The 23,541-nt window shown below is 36.8% G+C and overlaps 1 protein-coding gene across 1 annotated transcript; it reads right to left on the bottom strand.

The window, feature by feature from the left end:
• Positions 1-1,146: 1,146 nt before the first annotated feature.
• Positions 1,147-2,241, bottom strand: LOC141714742 (uncharacterized). Its single transcript, XM_074518244.1, has one exon. It carries the CDS (start codon positions 2,239-2,241, stop codon positions 1,147-1,149), a length of 1,095 nt encoding a protein of 364 aa, XP_074374345.1.
• Positions 2,242-23,541: the final 21,300 nt, after the last annotated feature.

The raw sequence follows: 23,541 nt of genomic DNA, 5'->3' as shown, positions 1-23,541 counted from the left end.
GCAAGACCATTTTGAGTGTGTGTGTGGGCAACAGAATGCTCCACTTCAATCCCAATAGACATACAATAATCTTTAAAAGATTGGGATGTAAATTCTCCTGCATTGTCCAATCGTATTTTCTTTATATTATAATCAGGAAATTGTGCTCGTAATCGAATTATTTGAGCAAGGAGTCGTGCAAAAGCAACATTACGAGTGGAAAATAAACTAACATGTGACCATCTTGTTGATGCATCAATGAGTACCATAAAGTACTGAAATGGCCCGCTAGATGGGGTAATTGGTCCACATATATCTCCTTGAATTCGCTCCAAAAATTTTGGGCATTCGATTGCAACTTTCACAAGGGATGGTTTTGTTATCAATTTTCCTTCAAAACAAGCAACACATGAAAAATCTTTGGACAATGGAACAATTTTGTTTTTGAGTGGATGTCCATTTGAATTTTCAATAATTCTTCGCATCATTGTTGAACCCGGATGGCCTAAACGATCATGCCATATAATAAAATTTGTCGGGTCAACAGATCTTGTATTAATAGTCATGTGTGACTCAACTGGATTTATGAAAGTATAATATAATCCAAAATTATATGATGGGAGTTTTTCTATCACATGTTTCCTCCCTGAGATAGTAGTCGTGATACACAAATATTCACTTTCAAGTTCATTTGTTGTCTCAATATGATAGCCATTGTGGCGTATATCTTTAAAACTCAAAAGATTTCTTTTTGATCGGGTGGAGAATAGTGCATTTTCAATCAACAAACATGTACCATTAGGTAGCACTATACTTGCTCTTCCGGAGCCTTCAATTATATTTGATGCACCCGATATTGTATTTACATTAGCTTTGGCTAATGTTAGATGCGAAAAATATTTTTGATCTTTTAAAATTGTATGTGTGGTTGCACTATCTGCCAAACAAAAAGATTCCTCATCTTTTATAGCACATGATGAGAGGTTGCTGGCCATATTTCTTCACGAAAAATAAAATAAAATTAGAAGTAGAGGTAAAACATCTCAAGTACTTCATTAAAGAAAATTACATAAGCAACTGATAAGGATGATTATCATAGTTCAAAAATTAAGTACTAACAATCCAAAATAAATAAGGAAAACGTTCAACAAGCAAGTAAGGCCTTTCTTAATTATTCTTAGGCTCATCACCACCAAATTTAGGCATATTCACATCGACATCTTCAAAGAAATCACCAACTTCCATGTGAGTAAAGGCCGAAGGATCAACTTGGCCATCACTTCCAAGATGTGCTTCAAGATGAGCAATCCCCAAAGGATCATTCTGTTCGGTGAAATTAGTTTCAACATTTTTCAAAGATGCTTGATATAGGTCAGCAAAGTGCTTGGAGGTACGACATGTACTTCTCCAATGACCTTTCATTCCACAACGGCTACAAGTACTTTCACCCTTTTTAACCATCGTACTTCCCTCGGGTTTCTCCTCATTTATTTTCTGTTTTTGATAGTAAGGCTTCCTTTTAAAGTGGGGGCGATTTTGTTGATTTCGGCCTCGACCACGCCAAAATCCATGACCACGGGCACGCCCACGTCCACGTCCATATCCATGCCCACGTCCACGTCCAAATGATTTATTATCTCTATATTCATTATTAGTCACCGCATTCACTTCAGGGAATGGTGTTGAGCCAGTGGGACGTGCTTGATGATTTTTCAGCAAAAGTTCATTATTTTGTTCAGCAAGAAGCAACACAGAAATAAGCTCAGAATATTTCGTGAATCCACGTTCACGATATTGTTGTTGCAAGAGCATATTATTGGCATGGAAAGTGGAATATGTTTTCTCCAACATATCTTTATCGGTGATATTCTCGCCACATAATTTCAATTGAGATGTAATTTTGAACATGGCAGAGTTATACTCGCTCACACTTTTATAATCTTGCAATCGCAAGTGTAGCCAATCATAGCGAGCTTTAGGAAGTATCACCGTTTTCTGGTGATCATATCTTTCTTTGAGATCTTTCCAAAGAGTTGATGGATCTTTAATAGTCAGATATTCAGTTTTCAAGCCTTCATCAAGGTGATGGCGAAGAAATATCATGGCCTTTGCCTTGTCTTGTTCAGAGGTCTTATTTCCCTCTTTTATGGTGTCACCGAGACCCATTGCACTAAGATGGATTTCAGCATCAAGAATCCATGTCAAATAATTTTTGCCGGTGACATCAAGTGCGTTAAACTCAAGTTTCGTAAGATTCGACATTTTCACTAAAAATAAACAAAACTAGAATCAACATCAATATTTATGCACATAAATATAATGCAATGCGATAATTTTTTATGACAAGATAATAAATAATTTGCGAAAGAAACAGATTATCACTTATCAAATATACTCACTTAAACAAATATAATATATTACACATAATGATGCATTTAATCAACAAGTTTAATAGAACATGATTTTAGTTAAGTCTCAGAGACTAAAATATATGCTATTCATTGATAACAACCCATCTTAGTTAACATGACAATTATTAACACGCATGCACAAGTAAAACAAATATAAATTACTGCTACATCAACTCTTAGTCACGGAAATAGATTATAAAAGCTGCAGGAGACAAGGCATAGCCTAGCTTTTAGTTTTTAACTATTCGTGCAAAGTGCAAATCTCCCTAAATTTGTACAACATTCAGATTATAGCATAAAAATATCAAGCCACTTAAGTAATTTGCAAGGGATAACATAAGAACTAATACAAATAATTCATGAAGCAGAAAACAAGTGAAGTGATTTTAATTTTACTTACGCAAATGTTCAACTAAGCAGGCATGAAAATCAGGTCAAGCAATTAGCATAAATGATTAGTACAGAATATTATACAGGCATCCACTTATATATTTAACCACCCGCAAAGTGTAATACGTGAACATGACAAATATGAACTAAAAGAATAGACTAGCATGTTATGGATCTAGTTTTACTAACATGCAATCATGCCTGCGGTAATATATTCATTTAACAATTAAAACATGGGCATACCTTTTGTAGAGACAGGAAGTAATGATCACCCAGCTAGTACTAGTACTTGTGTTGACAAGAAACTCGTGTAAACTCGTAAACCAACTTCTCCTTCTGGTGCACCCACAGATCTTATTAGCTTTCGTGCTAATAATGTGTTACAAACTAATATAGAATATATTATATAGAGAGCATTACAAGAACAAAATTACTAATAGAATAGAGAAGATTTTCATTTCATATATCAATCACATATCTTACAATGGTTTATATAGGGCTAGAGTTTGTAGGTTACAAGTAGCATGAAAAGCCAAAGGGTGTAAAATGAAAAGCCAAAGGGTGTGAGAATTAATGGGGTAAGTTGTAAGGTTAAAAGTCATTCAAATATATAAAAACAAACTAATAAAGCATAAAGATCATTTTTAATTAAGGCACTCAATATGAAATCAAATCATGTAAAAGTTGAGCGAACTCTTATGAGCATTAAGTCCGATCACATATTATCATGTACTTTCCCACTTCATATTATACATCTCATTGGGAACACACTCTACTTCATCTTCTCTTTTCTCATTTTTTTTAAAGTTAAATAATTCTCCAGTAACCAAGGGCAGTGAAAAATCATCAAAAAAAAAGAGGCACCAAGTTAACCCCCCCTAATTTCTAGTGCAAAACACTTAATACCAGCATATGCACATGAATCGTCCCTTTCATCTGACATTATATTTGCCACCCATTGGTCTCAAATGAGCATTTGACACTTTTTTATATTTTTTTCATTCATATTTTTAGAAGACTTCACTTTTGTTTCTTTCTTCTTCTTTCCACAAATTTAATAAAGAGGAAGCAACTAGCCAACCATGTCAATTCTTACCAAACCAACACATATTATAACAAAGATATCCCAACAATATGTTTTCACCAACCCCTAAATAAATCAAAATGCTCTACTAGAAGATGCAGACAAGAAAAAACAAGTAGGTTCAAGCATTTAGAGTGGTGATATATCAAAATAACGTGTAAAAGGCTCAAGGGGGTTCACTAGGGATAATTCACGGGAATTATTTAGGATAAAATATGGTTAACTCATAGTGACTTTATCATTTTCATGCATACACATACCACGTAGTCTCAACAAGGTTTAAAACAAGTTCTAGAGCAAACATATTGCATGATAAAAAACACACAATAGAAAATCCAATTGATGTAAGAAGTATCAATCACAAATTTGGTTCAAATTCTCATAAGGTGAAATCATACTTCAGTATTTAATAAAATTAAGAAAGACGCATCTCAAGTTTTATAATTTCGCAAACACATACAAGAAATCATCATGTAACAAATGAATTTGTAGAATTGACATGTCAATTAATCAAGCAAAATAAGCTTACAAGATTTGTAATTATCCTTTTTAACACATTATGAGACATGGCAATATACAAGATTTTTTTATTTTTTATTTTTTTGATTTTTTAAATTTATGATTTTTTGAATTTTTAACATTGAGAACTCATCCCCACACTTAAGTGGTTTGTTGTCCCCAATAAATTAACTAATAAAATACAAAAAGAACAAAATAAAATTTTACGCTAGCAAGACATAAAAATTCCCTCACATCAAGGTGTAGGATGAGAAAAATATATCTGAATAGAAGGAGATGATCAAGCCTTTTTCTAATTTCGAGCTCAGACAGAAGTGTTGTAGGTTAAAGAAACAAAGGCACTCTCGAGAGAAGAAGAGAAGAACTAGGTTAGTGACAAACATATTTACATAGCACATAATACAACACATAACACCGAATACATAGTATAAATTAATAAAATATTAACATTGCAAAACAATTGTTATTAATATTTTTCTAATAACATACATGTCTATGTAAATATACAAATTATATACCCCGTAACATTAGTATAAACAATACATAAATTATAGTTAGATTTTAAAAAAAAAAATAATGTACATAATTAATACGTATAAAATTAAAAATATAAATATATTATAATAACTATAGACATAAATGTAATAATAATAATAGTATATGTATATATATGTAATAATAATAATAGTGATAGTACATATAGCTCCTGGAAGGACTACTCCTAGACTCCCAGCTCTACATGGCTCCTGAAAGGACCACTCCTAGACTCCTAACTCTATGTAGCTCCTGGAAGGACTACTCCTAAACTCCCAACTCCACGCAACTCCTGGGAGGACAAGTCCTGAACACTACCTGTCCTGATTAACCCAGTCCCGCAAGCCCAACCTTGATAAATCCCAGCACGTGAGACACAGGCCCAAGCACATGATGGGGACAACTGTCACACATCAATCATGGGAATAATCAGGGCACGTGTTAGAGGATCCTCAAAACATTCCTCAGTCAATCCCGCACTGACACGTGTTGTGGCGCCCTCCAAACCCGGGTCAGAAGTTTGGGGTCCACACACACACCTTATTTATAACCTGCTTATAACAATAATAAAGATAATAATAATATATGCAGTGACCCTACTTACCAACCACCACGGACCGCAACAGGTTAAAGTATGCACACAAGCCACATACACTAATATATTACAAACCGTTCAAATCCCAACTATTTCAAACTCAAACTGAGTATTAAACATTATTACAAACTTTTACAAACTTAAATTATTCCAAAAGAAGCCTACTAGCTCAGCTTTCTCAACCTGAACCCCTAGCTCTCGCGCTGGACTGGGGATCCTCTTTACCAACTGGTTCCTTTTTAACTGGAAAGAATATAAACAACATCGCACGAATGAGCTAACTAGCTCAGCAAGTCACAATGACAAAACTGAGAATAATGATCATCAGGTGTATATGATTATGATATCAAGTGAATAATGGATTATGATTTCGAATTGGATATTATACTTTTAATTTAAAAACCAAGGTTAGGCTGCTGATCAGTCACGCACTAACCCCGAGCAAGGCCACAGCATTGCTCTAACTACTGGATCCAAGGCACACATTGGCCTAACTTGACCATTATATGGTCTGACCACGAATCTGGTCCACAATTTTATAAAAACAATCCAATTCTAACATACTAACAGAATATGCAATAATAAACAATAACCGAAATCATTAACAATAATAAATGTTTAACAATGATAGGGTTTCAATCCTTGTAAGGATCAACCAGGTACTTTCAAAGCTTGAATGCTGGGTAATGAAAGAATTGGATAACAAAGGAAACAACGTTTCAGGGTTTCAAGGATTTGGTCTTTCAAAGCATAAGATATCATGGATTGAGTATATAGTAATCCAGTTCAGTTTCTGGTATTTAGTTTGTATGTATTTATGGAGTAGTATAGTAGATTTATGGTTCGTGTTTGGGTATACAATAATCAATGGCTTAGAAAGAATATGGTTCATGGCTCAAGAACAATAACTGAAATCAGGATTTAGGTTTTCGTGGTTCAAAGCACTTGCAATGTCAACAAGACTATCAAGAATTACAATATCTCGAGAAAGTTCAGAACACTTGCCTGGTATTAGCTTACTATTCTACACTCGCTTCCAATCACAACCGTCTTACTCTTCAACTATCTATTTTCCTTTCCTACGTCTTGCCTCTTCTGCTCACATATCATAAGCATCTATCAATCATCAACTCACAAGATTCTATTCAACACATACTTCTATCTACCCTTTGTTTTACCCAAATCCGATTAACGGATTGAAATCTATGCAATAACGAAGTAAACACCGAATATATAGACCGATAGTCAAACAACAGGTCACGTATAACACATAATACATCACGTAATCAATGACATATCATTTATAAAGAAGTCTCGGGTCATAAATGTGCTTTCGGGTATTTAAAATAATTTTTAAAACATTTTTCGGAATTAAAACGGGTCGTTGGATCAATTTCAGAATAATAAACAGGGTTCGGTTGGCCAATTCTGGCTCCGAAACAATTTTAGAATAATTATCGAGCCTTGAAAATAATTTAGAATAATATTTTAAAGCTCGAAACTATTTTTCAAAATTTTTAAATCATTTTTAAATAATTAAATCTAATTAAATAATTAAATAAAAATCAATTAATAATTAATTAAATCAATTAATCAATTAATTTTCGAATTAATTGACTAATTAATCAATTAAAAATTAACTGAAATTAATTAACTAATTAATTCAGATTTATTTGTGAATTAAAAATAATTTTCGGAATTAAAATAATAATTTTTAGAATTTTCAGAAATTAAAAACGAATTTTTATAATAAAAATAATTAGGAAATATGATTTTTAAACATTTTTAAAACAGGAATCCAATTTTTGCAAAGTCTGGAAACTTCAGGGACCTAACTGTATCGTTTTCAAAAGTTGGGGTACTAAACTGTAATTTTTCAGCCCTTCGCCGGAAAACAGTCGGGTTCACCGGAGAACACGTTCCCAGCGTCCTCACCCCACCAACACCTCCAGATCACATCTACACAACACCAGGAACACAACCATGCAATCAATTCATCCTAACAATCCCTGAGTTGGCCAGAATTTGGCCATGAAATTTTCCAGTTTCCGGCAAACATCGGAAAACTTCAAAACACAACTCCCTTCTCTACAGACCTCGTTGGTTTATGAAACTTATACGACTAGATTGCAAATTTCACAGAGAATAAAACCCACTATAACACAACATCAATCTATCACAGAATAAGAAACCCCCAAATTTCAATTAAGAACATTCATACGGGTTATAAACCCTAATTTTGAAATTCGAAAATTAAACTCAAATTTGAACATGTTATTGAACTCCAAATCAGACGTATGACATATGAAAATCATCAGGAAAACAAGCTCTACAACATGCAATCATCAAATCATACAAACAATCATCCGAACAAAAAATCATATTTTTAATAAAATAAATTCGAAAATAAATAAATTTTTAGAAAAATAACCTTGATTTCTGCAGTGAAACAAAGCTCAGAATCTGATAGAACACTTCAAATCCTTCGTTTTGGTTACTCAAGCTTTGAAAACAGAGATCGGTAACGCCTTCGTTTTGCTGTTTGATTCTTAGAACAGTTTTAAGAAATTAGGGCTTTTCTCTGAAAATTATATAATTAACTATCTGCAAATGATTTTGACGGTAAAAGGCTATTTATAATTACGGAAAATTAGTATCCCGTTGGATCATTCCGGATATAAAATGATACGTTTATTTATAAAAACTGATCCACACGGTATCGATTTTCGGGATAATTATCCAGATCAGTACAATTTGTACTGCGGTCTTGGTCTCAGCGCCTGGTTACACGTATTACGAAGTGATAATTGGGATAGTTTAATAAAAAGCTCCCGTTTATCGAAAATACGGGTTTTATTGATTTACCGAAACGAATATTGTATCGAAAATGTTGCGCCGGGACCCGCGCAAGACAAACCGTACGCCGGATCGAAAAAGTCGAAACATGGAAAATGCTCGGAATATTACAATTAGGTTAGGAAGGAGTTCTCGGAAGAGTTTCGGGTTCCAAAAACGTAACAACGGTTGATGTCGGTTGGTTCCCGTTTTTATAAAATAGATTTTAATTACCCGGAAAAAGATTTTAGAAATTTCATATGATTCTTATAAATCCATAAATCAAAATAAAAATAATTAGGAAGATATGACAATTATCTATATTTTATTTTGGACATATAAAAATTAAAATACTTAATTAATATTATTTTTGAATATTCAAGTACAGATAACACTTAAAAATTAACTCATAGAATAGATACTGAGCACACATAATAATTATTTAATATCAAAAATAATTACACGATATATCCCGGATATTACATCCTTCCCCCCTTAAAAGGATTCTGTCCTCAGAATCTCCTAAGAAAATAAATGAGGGTACTTTTCTCTCATATCACTTTCTAACTCCCAGGTTGACTCTTCAACCTTTGGGTTTCTTCACAATACTCTTACTAACTTTACCACTTTATTTCTCAATACTTTCTCTCTTGCCTCCAGAATCTCTATCGGACTCTCTACATATGATAAATCTGCCTGAAGCTCTATTGGCTCATATTCTATTACATGCCTGGAGTCTGGATTATATTTCTTGAGCATCGATACATGAAAAACATTGTGAAAGTGCTCCATGTGCGGAGGTAATGCCAATTCGTAAGCTACTTTGCCAATGCGCTTTAGGATCTCAAAAGGTCCGACATATCTTGGGCTTAGCTTCCCTTTCTTTCCAAACCTCGTTAGTCCTTTCCATGGTGATACTTTCAGTAATACCAAGCTTCCTTCTTCAAATTCCATGTCTTTCCTTGACTGGTCTGCATATTTCCTCTGACGATCTTGAGCGGCTGTTAATCTTTTCTGGATAAGTTCAACAACTTCCTTTGTCTGCTGTACCAGTTCAGGTCCAAGTATCTTGCGTTCTCCTACTTCGTCCCAATATATTGGAGATCTACATTTGCGTCCATAAAGGGCTTCATAGGGTGGCATTCCAATGCTGGCATGATAACTGTTGTTGTAAGCAAACTCTACCAGAGGTAAATGTTCGTCCCAACTTCCTTTGAAATCAATCGAACAAACACGTAACATATCCTCGATTGTCTGGATCGTTCTTTCACTTTGGCCATCCGTTTGGGGGTGATAAGCTGTACTCATATTCAGTCTTGTTCCCAAACATTCTTGAAAACTCTTCCAGAATCTTGAATTAAACCTTGGATTTCGATCAGATACGATAGACACTGGAACTCCATGACGAACTATAATTTCTTTCAAGTACATATGGACTAACTTGTCGAGCAAAAATCTTTCATTTATAGGCAGAAAATGAGCTGACTTGGTAAGTCTATCCACTATAACCCAAATGGCATCATGATTAGCCCTTGTCCTTGGTAATCCGACTATGAAATCCATGGTAATATGTTCCCATTTCCACTCTGGAATTTCCAATGGCTGTAGCAATCCGCTTGGTCTCTGATGCTCTGCTTTAACTTTTTGACAGGTATAGCATTTGCTAACCCATTCCGCAATTTCCCTCTTCATATTTGGCCACCAATAATTCTTCTTTAAATCTCTGTACATTTTGGTACTCCCTGGATGGATGGAATATCTTGAACTATGTGCTTCTTGTAAAATTTCATTCTTTAACTCTGTCACCGGTGGAATCCAAATTCTAGATGAAAATCTCAAAATACCTTGATCATCCTTCTGCGTGCATAATTCTTCACCTACCAAACGATTTATATCTTGATCCATTACATTTTCCTGACATTTCTTTATCTTCTCCAACAACTCCGGCTGGAAAGTCATACTGTACATTTTCGCTTCCTCAGGTTTGCAAACTTTAATTTCCAATTCCAATTTCTGAAATTCCTTATATATATCTTCAGGTACTGATAACTCATTTAACTTTTCTTTCCGACTTAACGCGTCTGCTACAACGTTCGCCTTACCGGGATGATAATTAATCGAGCAATCATAATCATTAATCAATTCTAACCATCTCCTTTGCCTCATATTAAGTTCCTTTTGTGTGAATATGTACTTTAAGCTTTTGTGATCCGTGAAAATCTCGCACTTTTCTCCATACAAATAATGTCTCCAAATCTTCAAAGCAAAAACTATAGCTGCTAGCTCCAAGTCATGAGTAGGATACTTTTGTTCGTGTAGTTTCAATTGCCTTGACGCATAAGCAATCACCTTGTCGTGCTGTATAAGAACACATCCTAATCCTTTATGAGAAGCATCGCTATAAATTATGAAATTCCCTTGATCGTCTGGAAGTGACAAAACATGTGCCATAATTAATCTTCGCTTCAACTCTTGAAAACTTTCTTCGCACTTGTCGTTCCATATAAACTTTTCATTCTTTCATGTAAGCTTTGTTAATGGTGTGGCAATCCTTGAGAAATTCTGAACGAATCGTCGATAATATCCTGCCAATCCCAAGAAACTTCTTACCTCAGTGGGTGTTCTCGGTCTCTCCCAATTCGTAATTGCCTCGATCTTTGCCGGGTCCACTTTGATCCCTTCGTTACTGACTATGTGTCCTAAGAACTGAACTTCTTGTAGCCAAAACTCACACTTCGAGAATTTAGCATATAACTTCTTTTTCCTTAAAATCTCCAAAGCCGTTCTCACATGTTTCGCATGATCCTCTTCCGTCTTGGAATAGATTAAAATATCGTCTATAAACACAATAACAAACTTATCCAAATACTCTTTGAAAATTCTGTTCATCAGGTCCATAAACGCTGCTGGGGCGTTGGTCAATCCAAAAGACATCACTAGAAATTCATAATGCCCATACCTTGTTCTGAAAGCTGTCTTTGGTATATCTTCTGGCTTGATCTTTAGTTGATGATATCCCGATCTTAAATCAATTTTGGAGAAGTACTTGGCTCCCTTCAATTGGTCAAACAGATCATCGATTCTGGGTAACGGATACTTGTTCTTGATTGTCAGCTTGTTGAGCTCCCTATAGTCGATGCACAGTCTCATGCTTCCATCTTTCTTCTTGACAAATAATACCGGGGCTCCCCACGGGGATACGCTGGGTCTAATTACTCCTTTCTCTAACAATTCCTGCAATTGCTTTGCTAGCTCTTTCATCTCAACAGGCCCCATTCTGTACGGGGCCTTGGACACTGGTTCTGTTCCAGGTGCTAAGTCGATCGCAAATTTAATTTCTCTATCTGGAGGAAGTCCTGGTAACTCGTCGGGAAATACGTCTGGAAATTCATTCACTACTGGAATATCTTCAAGTTTTGCTGGCTCCTGACTTCTGTCGATCACATATGCTACGAAATGCTCACATCCTTGTCGTAGTAACTTCTTGGCTTGAATCATCGTTAAGAACTTCTTTACTTATTTCTGACCTTTGAACGTTACTATTCTTTCGTCTGGCGCTTTCACCATTACTTTCTTATTTTGACAATCTATTTGAGCATCATGCTTAGATAACCAATCCATCCCTAATATCACATCAAATTCTCCTAACTTAAATGGTATCAAATCTACACAAAACTTACTACCAGAAATCTCAATCTCACAATTCCCACAAACTTGGTTCACAGTTACACGTTCTTGATTTGCTAACTCCACAATCATTATTTCATTTAAATACCCAACTGGACAATTTAACTTACTAACAAAATCTTGCGAAACAAACGATCGAGTTGCTCCCGAGTCTATTAACACTTTGGCACATAAAGAATTCACATTAAGCGTACCTGCCACGCCATCCGTATCCTGGATCGCATCTTTCACCGACATGTCAAAAACTCTAGCACTTGGAGTCTCATTCACTGTTGGGGTAGATCCCATAATTCTCAATGCATTACTAACTGGGGCTGGTGTCTTGCAATCCCTGGCCATATGTCCTGGCTTCCAACATTTAAAGCATGTAAATCCAATGACTGGAACCTTCACTGCTGGATTCCGGATAGGCTGATCCTTATTTGCTGGCTGATTTCGGCACTCCCTTGAATAGTGCCCTTTCTGGTTGCATTTAAAACATACCACATTCAACTTGTTACAAACTCCTCCATGCTTCTTTCCACAAACTTGACAATCTGGAAAAGTTAATCTCAACTGATTCGGCTGATTCACATTAGCTGGACGATTGCCCTGGCCTCCGTCTCCTGCATTTTGTCTCCTGAAATTAAAATTTCTCCCTGGCTGAAACTTGCCCTTCTTAAAATTTGGAAACTTCCCTGTTTGTGACTGACCCTCACTTCCCTCAACTTTTCTTTTCTTGCTTTCCTTATCTTTCTGGAACATCTCACTCTCTGTCTCTGCGATCATAGCCTTCTGTACAACCCCGGAATAGGTATCCAATTCAAAAATAGCTACCTTCCCTCTGATCCATGGCTTCAAGCCTTGCTGGAATCTCTTAGCTTTCTTTCTATCAGTATCAACATACGACGGCACATACCTTGACAATTCCTCAAACTTCCCCTCATAATCTGTTACCGACATATTCCCTTGCTTTAACTCTAAAAACTTCAGCTCCATTTGATCCTGAACAAACTGAGGAAAATTCTTTTCTAAAAACAATTCCTTGAACCTTTCCCAACTAATAACATATGTGCCTTCCAATGTCTTCACCATTTCCCACCAATAGGTGGCCTCATTCTTCAAATAGTAACTTGCAAACTCAACCTTCTATTCTTCCTTTACTTTCACTAAGGCAAATGCCTTCTCTATTTCCTTTAACCAAACATTTGCTTCAATTGGCTCTAAGGAACCCTTGAATTCTGGTGGGTTTATTGCCTGAAAAGTTTTGAAGGTTACCTGGGGATTGGTCTGTCTTTGTTGTTGTTGTGCCAGGTGAACTGTTTGTTGGGCCAAGATTTGAAGAATCTGGGCTATTGCTGGGTCCATAGGTCCTGGGTTCACATTCGGGTTTGTATCATCTTGATTGATTGTTGTTGTTGGTTTCTTCATTCTGGGTATTGGTGCGGGTATTTCTTTTGGGAGGCATTTTCTGTAAAGAATCAATCAATTTATTTAGCTTTTGAATCAATTATTTGCATAAAAGAAAAGTTTTGTAAAACAGGAATATCTCTTTTTGAAAACAGTTGTAACTAAGTAAATTGCATCCTTCTTTACAGAATATAAACAGTTATGGGAAACATGGTACATGGTATCACAGGGTATAACTGGTGCAATAAATAGGGTAAGGTAAAACAGGTGCAATAAAATAAATGACAGTGCTGGAAAGGAAAAGGGTACTGATATATATAGATCAAAAGTTTTAGGGTAGTACAAGCGTAAAGACGCTTCGAAAGTAAAAGCAAAAAGGGTACAACAACCTACTCACTAGTCAGCATCGATAGTCTATAAATATAACTCAAAAGTCTACTGATACACACTACACACTACTGTCCATACTACATAACTATAACAACACTGCTCAGCATCTCCATCTCACAATCTCTAACTCAGCTCCAAGGAAACTCTGGTCCTGCCAGCCTCTCAAAGTCCTCCATCACCTCAGTAGCCCAGCCCAGCAGTGCATCAGGGCCTCTGCCAGGTAGTGTAGCTCCATGTAGCCTAGCCTCAAGAACCCTCCGTGTCACATAAATCTCCTCTCGAAGCTCCCTCACACCACGATCAACATCTGTAGTCCTAATGATATTCTGTAACTCTCTAATCTGAGCCAACAAGGAATCACGCTCCAATAGAAGAGCCTCATACCGGTAATAAGGAACTGGGGGCAATGTAGACTGGAATGGGGCACTCGCTACTGAATGCCCAGTGGAATCTGACTCAGCTGGTGGGGGTCCTCTGACAGGTGGCCTCATGCCTGGAGGTGGAATAGCCTGCAATGGTACGGGCTGCAACACCGGTGGAGGTAGAATAACCAATGTTGGTGGAATAACAGGACGTGGATCCGATGCTGGTGCTCCAACTGAAGGCTCTGAGTGATAAGCTGATACGGGAATAAAAGAGTCGGCCATCTCTGCTATCTGAAATCATATCGTAATATAAGAATCTCGTACCACGACGCAAACTATACTAATACCGGTTATACCATAACACTCAACCTCTCGACGTTCTATCATCCTATACCTTACTTCTAATCCTATCCCTCTACCCATTCCCGTCAACCTAGGCTTGTGTCAGTGACTTATAACCTGTAGCTCTGATACCAAACCTGTGGCGCCCTCCAAACCCGGGTCAGAAGTTTGGGGTCCACACACACACCTTATTTATAACATGCTTATAACAATAATAAAGATAATAATAATATATGCAGTGACCCTACTTACCAACCACCACGGACCGCAACAGGTTAAAGTATGCACACAAGCCACATACACTAATATATTACAAACCGTTCAAATCCCAACTATTTCAAACTCAAACTGAGTATTAAACATTATTACAAACTTTTACAAACTTAAATTATTCCAAAAGAAGCCTACTAGCTCAGCTTTCTCAACCTGAACCCCTAGCTCTCGCGCTGGACTGGGGATCCTCTTTACCAACTGGTTCCTTTTTAACTGGAAAGAATATAAACAACATCGCACGAATGAGCTAACTAGCTCAGCAAGTCACAATGACAAAACTGAGAATAATGATCATCAGGTGTATATGATTATGATATCAAGTGAATAATGGATTATTATTTCGAATTGGATATTATACTTTTAATTTAAAAACCAAGGTTAGGCTGCTGATCAGTCACGCACTAACCCCGAGCAAGGCACACAACATTGCTCTAACTACTGGATCCAAGGCACACATTGGCCGACCATTATATGGTCTGACCACGAATCTGGTCCACAATTTTATAAAAACAATCCAATTCTAACATAATAACAGAATATGCAATAATAAACAATAACCGAAATCATTAACAACAATAAATGTTTAACAATGATAGGGTTTCAATCCTTGCAAGGATCAACCAGGTACTTTCAAAGCTTGAATGCTGGGTAATGAAAGAATTGGATAACAAAGGAAACAACGTTTCAGGGTTTCAAGGATTTGGTCTTTCAAAGCATAAGATATCATGGATTGAGTATATAGTAATCCAGTTCAGTTTCTGGTATTTAGTTTGTATGTATTTGTGGAGTAGTATCGTAGATTTGTGGTTCGTGTTTGGGTATACAATAATCAATGGCTTAAAAAGAATATGGTTCATGGCTCAAGAACAATAACTGAAATCAGGATTTAGGTTTCCGTGCTTCAAAGTACTTGCAATGTCAACAAGACTATCAAGAATTACAATATCTCGAGAAAGTTCAGAACACTTGCCTGATATTAGCTTACTATTCTGCACTCGCTTCCAATCACAACCGTCTTACTCTTCAACTATCTGTTTTCCTTTCCTACGTCTTGCCTCTTCTGCTCACATATCATAAGCATCTATCAATCATCAACTCACAAGATTCTATTCAACACATACTTCTATCTACCCTTCGTTTTACCCAAATCCGATTAACGGATTGAAATCTATGCAATAACGAAGTAAACACCGAATATATAGACCGATAGTCAAACAACAGGTCACGTATAGCACATAATACATCACGTAATCAATGACATATCATTTATAAAGAAGTCTCGGGTCATAAATGTGCTTTCGGGTATTTAAAATAATTTTTAAAATATTTTTCGGAATTAAAACGGGTCGTTGGATCAATTTCGGAATAATAAACAGGGTTCGGTTGGCCAATTCTGGCTCCGAAACAATTTTAGAATAATTATCGAGCCTTGAAAATAATTTAGAATAATATTTTAAAGCTCGAAACTATTTTTCAAAATTTTTAAATCATTTTTAAATAATTAAATCTAATTAAATAATTAATTTAAAATAATTAATAATTAATTAAATCAATTAATCAATTAATTTTCGAATTAATTGACTAATTAATCAATTAAAAATTAACTGAAATTAATTAACTAGCATCAGAACATAACATATGAGAAGCATTATTCTAGTTTTTGACTTAGTAATAAGATAGACAAAGTAAACTCAACTAAGCTCAATATCAGAATTTGCTTGTGTTAATAGATTTCCACAGAAATAATTACGTCTAACATGGGATCTCTAGTATATTGAAGACTACTAGGTCAGCATGTAGCACAGTTATCCTCATAGGATTGAATAGTCACATAAACAGACATATCATTATCAGAGTTTAGAAATTCACATCAGACAACAATCAGTACTTAAGCAATTTTCAAGTAAGCATAGAATACACAAGGAAAGTAATATCTGTAAATACTGATCATAAAGTCTGATGCATCAGAACAAAAACTAAGCAGATTTAGAGAAAGAACCTGAAACCATTCCAAGTTCATTTATCAATCTTGTAAAAGTAGCTTCACACAGTGGTTTTGTGAAGATATCTGCTAGTTGTTTAATCTGTTGGAACAAAGTGCAATTCCACTGTACCATTATCCACATGTTCCCTTATGAAGTGGTACCTAATGCTGATGTGCTTTGTCATTGAGCGTTGAACTGGATTACCCGTCATAGCAATAGCACTTTGATTATCACAAGTAAATAGGGATTTTAAAATATGTTAACCCATAATCCAGTAACTGATTCTTCATCCAAAGAATCTATGCACAATAGCTTCCTGCAGCAATGTACTCTACTTCTGCAGTTGATGTGGAAATTGACTTTTGTTTCTTGCTAAACCAAGAAACCAATCTGTCTCCAAGAAATTGGCAGCTTCCACTTGTGCTTTTCCTGTCAATTTTGCAACCTGCAAAATCTGCATCTGAGTAACCTATTAGTTTAAAATGTGATTCTCTGGGATACCACAATCCCAGATCAGCTGCCAAGTGTATATGATCATCAGGTGTATATGATTATGATATCAAGTGAATAATGGATTATGATTTCGAATTGGATATTATACTTTTAATTTAAAAACCAAGGTTAGGCTGCTGATCAGTCACGCACTAACCCCGAGCAAGGCACACAGCATTGCTCTAACTACTGGATCCAAGGCACACATTGGCCTAACTTGACCATTATATGGTCTGACCACGAATCTGGTCCACAATTTTATAAAAACAATCCAATTCTAACATAATAACAGAATATGCAATAATAAACAATAACTGAAATCATTAACAACAATAAATGTTTAACAATGATAGGGTTTCAATCCTTGTAAGGATCAACCAGGTACTTTCAAAGCTTGAATGCTGGGTAATGAAAGAATTGGATAACAAAGGAAACAACGTTTCAGGGTTTCAAGGATTTGGTCTTTCAAAGCATAAGATATCATGGATTGAGTATATAGTAATCCTGTTCAGTGTCTGGTATTTAGTTTGTATGTATTTGTGGAGTAGTATCGTAGATTTGTGGTTCGTGTTTGGGTATACAATAATCAATGGCTTAGAAAGAATATGGTTCATGGCTCAAGAACAATAACTGAAATCAGGATTTAGGTTTCCGTGCTTCAAAGCACTTGCAATGTCAACAAGACTATCAAGAATTACAATATCTCGAGAAAGTTCAGAACACTTGCCTGGTATTAGCTTACTATTCTGCACTCGCTTCCAATCACAACCGTCTTACTCTTCAACTATCTGTTTTCCTTTCCTACGTCTTGCCTCTTCTGCTCACATATCATAAGCATCTATTAATCATCAACTCACAAGATTCTATTCAACACATACTTCTATCTACCCTTCGTTTTACCCAAATCCGATTAACGGATTGAAATCTATGCAATAACGAAGTAAACACCGAATATATAGACCGATAGTCAAACAACAGGTCACGTATAACACATAATACATCACGTAATCAATGACATATCATTTATAAAGAAGTCTCGGGTCATAAATGTGCTTTCGAGTCGTTGGATCAATTTCGGAATAATAAACAGGGTTCGTTTGGCCAATTCTGGCTCCGAAACAATTTTAGAATAATTATCGAGCCTTGAAAATAATTTAGAATAATATTTTAAAGCTCGAAACTATTTTTCGAAATTTTTAAATCATTTTTAAATAATTAAATCTAATTAAATAATTAATTAAAAATAATTAATAATTAATTAAATCAAATAATCAATTAATTTTTGAATTAATTGACTAATTAATCAATTAAAAATTAACTGAAATTAATTAACTAATTAATTCAGATTTATTTGTGAATTAAAAATAATTTTCGGAATTAAAATAATAATTTTTAGAATTTTCAGAAATTAAAAACGAATTTTTATAATAAAAATAATTAGGAAATATGATTTTTAAACATTTTTAAAACAGGAATCCAATTTTTGCAAAGTCTGGAAACTTCAGGGACCTAACTGTATCGTTTTCAAAAGTTGGGGTACTAAACTGTAATTTTTCAGCCCTTCGCCGGAAAACAGTCGGGTTCACCGGAGAACACGTTCCCAGCGTCCTCACCCCACCAACACCTCCAGATCACATCTACACAACACCAGGAACACAACCATGCAATCAATTCATCCTAACAATCCCTGAGTTGGCCGAAATTTGGCCGTGAAATTTTCCAGTTTCCGGCGAACATCGGAAAACTTCAAAACACAACTCCCTTCTCTACAGACCTCGTTGGTTTATGAAACTTATACGACTAGATTGCAAATTTCACAGAGAACACAACCCACTATAACACAACATCAATCTATCACAGAATAAGAAACCCCCAAATTTCAATTAAGAACATTCATACGGGTTATAAACCCTAATTTTGAAATTCGAAAATTAAACTCAAATTTGAACATGTTATTGAACTCCAAATCAGACGTATGACATATGAAAATCATCAGGAAAACAAGCTCTACAACATGCAATCATCAAATCATACAAACAATCATCCGAACAAAAATTCATATTTTTAATAAAATAAATTCGAAAATAAATAAATTTTTAGAAAAATAACCTTGATTTCTGCAGTGAAACAAAGCTCAGAATCTGATAGAACACTTCAAATCCTTCGTTTTGGTTACTCAAGCTTTGAAAACAGAGATCGATAACGCCTTCGTTTTGCTGTTTGATTCTTAGAACAGTTTTAAGAAATTAGGGCGTTTCTCTGAAAATTATATAATTAACTATCTGCAAATGATTTTGATACGAAATAAAATACGGTAAAAGGCTATTTATAATTACGGAAAATTAGTATCCCGTTGGATCATTCCGGATATAAAATGATACGTTTATTTATAAAAACTGATCCAAACGGTATCGGTTTTTCGGATAATTATCCAGATCAGTACAATTTGTACTGCGGTCTTGGTCTCGGCGCCTGGTTACACGTATTACGAAGTGATAATTGGGATAGTTTAATAAAAAGCTCCCGTTTATCGAAAATACGAGTTTTATTGATTTACCGAAACGAATATTGTAACAAAAATGTTGCGCCGGGACCCGCGCAGGACAAACCGTACGCCGGATCGAAAAAGTCGAAACATGGAAAATGCTCGGAATATTACAATTAGGTTAGGAAGGAGTTCTCGGAAGAGTTTCGGGTTCCAAAAACGTAACAACGGTTGACGTCGGTTGGTTCCCGTTTTTATAAAATAGATTTTAATTACCCGGAAAAAGATTTTAGAAATTTCATATGATTCTTATAAATCCATAAATTAACATAAAAATAATTAGGAAGATATGACAATTATCTATATTTTATTTTGGATATATAAAAATTAAAATACTCAATTAATATTATTTTTGAATATTCAAGTACAGATAACACGTAACAATTAACTCACAGAATAGATACTGAGCACACATAATAATTATTTAATATCAAAAATAATTACACGATATATCCCGGATATTACACGTGTAAAGCATCGACTCCAGCCAGGTGTCCTCCGCTCCTAGAACCAATGGCTATGATCTAAAGGTACGAACCCCAAAACCCTACCCTTGGGCTATAAATAGCCCAAGAAGGTGAGATTTTGAGGTTAATCACTCTCTCACACTCATATACATACACAACCACCTTACATTCATATCTACCTTCATCTTCCCCAAAAGTGAGTTCTTACTCTCACGCCGGAGGCGCCGTGGGACTCAAACCCCCCTTTCGGTGTTATTTTGTAGGAACCCCACCACAACTACACCTCCACAACGGAAAAGGATCCAGGCACGGCGTCGAAGGAACGGCCCCTCCACCAGGAGTTATCATTTGGTGCTAGAAGGAGGGGCTCTCCATCCTTGGGTCTCGGTGCCCCTGGATTCACCTTCATCAGCAAACTCTTGAAAGAGTCCATTTATTCATCTTGTAAGAACCCAAGCAACCAACCTCTTCCATAAGCATGAATGTTGTTTATTTCAGCCACGTTTGTGTGTGCTCGTTATTTTGGGCCACGTTTGTGTGAGCCCATTTTGTTGATTTAAGCCACGTTTGTGCGAGCTATTGTTAGTTTTAATCGGTTTTGCTCTAGTTTGAATATCGCATTTGTGTTCTACTACCTTGTTGAGTGCTCCCAGGAGACTGTTTAAACTACTCCCAGGAAGCTGTTTTTTGGTGTTTGTTGTTATTCTGGGTAGTTTTTACAAATTTCAAAAAAGCAACCTTAGATCGATATTCTCTGTAGCATATTGTTGTTAGTTGTTGTTGGTATTGTTGAGAAATGAAAAGACCAGGAAAGCATACCTCTGGGAGACCATCTGCAAGTACTCAGGTCCAGGAGCTGGACCACTCCCAGACCCTTGATCCAGGAGTCGAGAGAGAAACATTCCAGGAGCTACCACTGCACACTCCCGTCATGGAGAGAATTGTAAACACCAGGGATGCCAGAAGCCTTGTTGAGCTTAACCAATACAAATACACCAATGTCCCAGTAGCCGAAGAGCACATGGCCAACCTTACAAGTGATGAACTAGCAGAAGCAATCAGACTATACAGGGAGGAGCAGACCCGGCTCCAAGAAGAAACCGAACTCGAGGAGGAACTGGAGGAGTCCGGGGACTCCCAACAATCGAAGAGATCTGTGTTTGACCGAATTGGAGCGAAGGGGAAGAAAAGCAAAAAGGATCAAAGTAAGAAAGAAGCAGAAGCTGCTAAGCAGAGAAAGTTGGAAGAGGTCCGAGAGCAAATCAGGAAAGAAGAAGAAGCAAAGCTTGAGCTAAAGATCCAAAAGAGAATGCAGCTAGAAGAAGAAAAGCTACTGGCCAAGTACAGGAGCAAGAGAACCCGGAGAGACCCTACTCCGGAGCTGATCTCTGATGATGATGAAGAAGAGAGACAGGATGATCTGAAAGACATGATCTGTGAATTGCAGAGAAAGATTGACAGAGACTCAGGACTAGAGATTGGAGAAATATTAACTCCTTTCAGCCACTCCTTGGAAGCCATTCCCCGGTAGCGAAACTTGAAGCATTACAACTTTGGCTCCTTTGATGGTCTAGGAGGCCCGGAAGAACACCTAAACTACTTTGAGCAAATAGCGCATATATATTACTACAATGACTTGACGAAATCAAGGTTCTTCGCTTCAACTCTTAAGGGAGGGGCCCAGAGATGGTTCAACAGAATCCCCTCCCGCAGCATTCATACTTGGAAGGAATTCTGAGCCTCATTCCTTTAAAGATTTCGGGGAAATAAAATGCACGAAATGCACATGTGTCACCTGGAGACAATCCGGAAGCATGACAACGAGTCCCTCTCTGCATACATGCGACGGTTCCAAGAAGCTATCAACAAAGTTTCGAACTTGGATGAGAGGGAAGCTTTGAGTATCTTCAGGAGAAATTTGAACCCAGAGCACAACGAGAGATATATAGTGGAGCTAATCAATAAGGAGCCACAAAGCCTGACAGCAGCTTACTCTATGGCTGCCAGATTCATAAAGGAAACAGATGTGCTCCAGGCAATGAGGATGACCCGGAATGGGGGGTCCAGGAGTAAAAACACTGATGACCGACCGAAAGGGGGTTACCATCAAGATAAGAAGTTCAAGCAAAGCAACTAAAGTCAAGAAAAGCAAACTACTCCAGTTTTCCAGAGACTTGGTCATAAGCAGGAGTCAAACAGCGATCCAAGACCCGCGAAACAACCCCGGGAGCCGAAGCAGGAGCCGGACTGGACTCCTCTCAACATGGCCCTGGAGGAAATCTTGAAAGAGGTAAAAGAAAAGCCTTTCTATTATCCTCCGAAACTAATGCAAACTCCTCCGCAGAGCAGGCCTTATAATAGGCAGTGTGATTATCATGAGACCCATGGCCACAAGACTGAGAACTACTTATCACTCAAGTACTTCATTGAGGACCAAGTGAAAAAGGGGAATATGAACAAATACTTAGTCCGGGAGAGCAATAACAGGGGGGAAGCGCAGAAGAGAGGAAAGAATGAAGTCAATGTAGTCCTAGGAGGCTCCCACTCCCCACCTCGGAGCCCGGACTTCGGCGAAGAAGTGCTCTCAATCCAGTCACTCCTAGACCTGGTGATATCCTTCAGCAACAAGGACTACGAAGGAGTCATCCCACATCACAATGCAGCTTTGGTTGTCACTCTGGACATCTTTGATAATGAAGTAAGGAGAATGCTCATAGACAATGGTTCCTCAGTAAATATTCTCTTCAAGCACACAGTGGATCGAATGCAGTTAGGAAGCGTCCGCTCAAACGAGTGCCGGGGGGACCCACTCTATGGGTTCGGCCACAACTTAGTCCCGATCCAAGGAACCTTATATCTGCCAGTCATTTTTGGAACTGTTCCTAACCAAGTTACTCATGTCATCAAGTTTTATGCGATCAACGCTTCTTCATCATACAACGGAATCATTGGCAGATCAGCTCTAACCATGATGCAAGCAATAACTTCAATCTCCCATCTCAAAATCAAGTTCCCAACCCCGAGAGGAGTCGGGGAAATAAAAGGAGATTATGGAGTTGCTGAAACATGCTACACCCAGGGGTGAGTCATGGCAGAAACCCATCAAGACAACAAAAGGAAGGCAACAGTCCTTCGCAAGCAACAAAGTATGAAGAAGCACCGACCCCGGACAAGGGAAGAAGCAACAAAAGTACAGCTCATTGAATCAGGTCCGGAGCACGAAGGAAATGTATCAAGTCTGGAGGGACCGGCAAGCAAC

This window comes from Apium graveolens, chromosome 3, assembly GCF_009905375.1.
Source record: "Apium graveolens cultivar Ventura chromosome 3, ASM990537v1, whole genome shotgun sequence".
Taxonomy (NCBI): domain Eukaryota; kingdom Viridiplantae; phylum Streptophyta; class Magnoliopsida; order Apiales; family Apiaceae; genus Apium; species Apium graveolens.
Note: the sequence above shows the minus strand (reverse complement) of the source record. Positions and strands in the feature narration are given on the sequence as shown.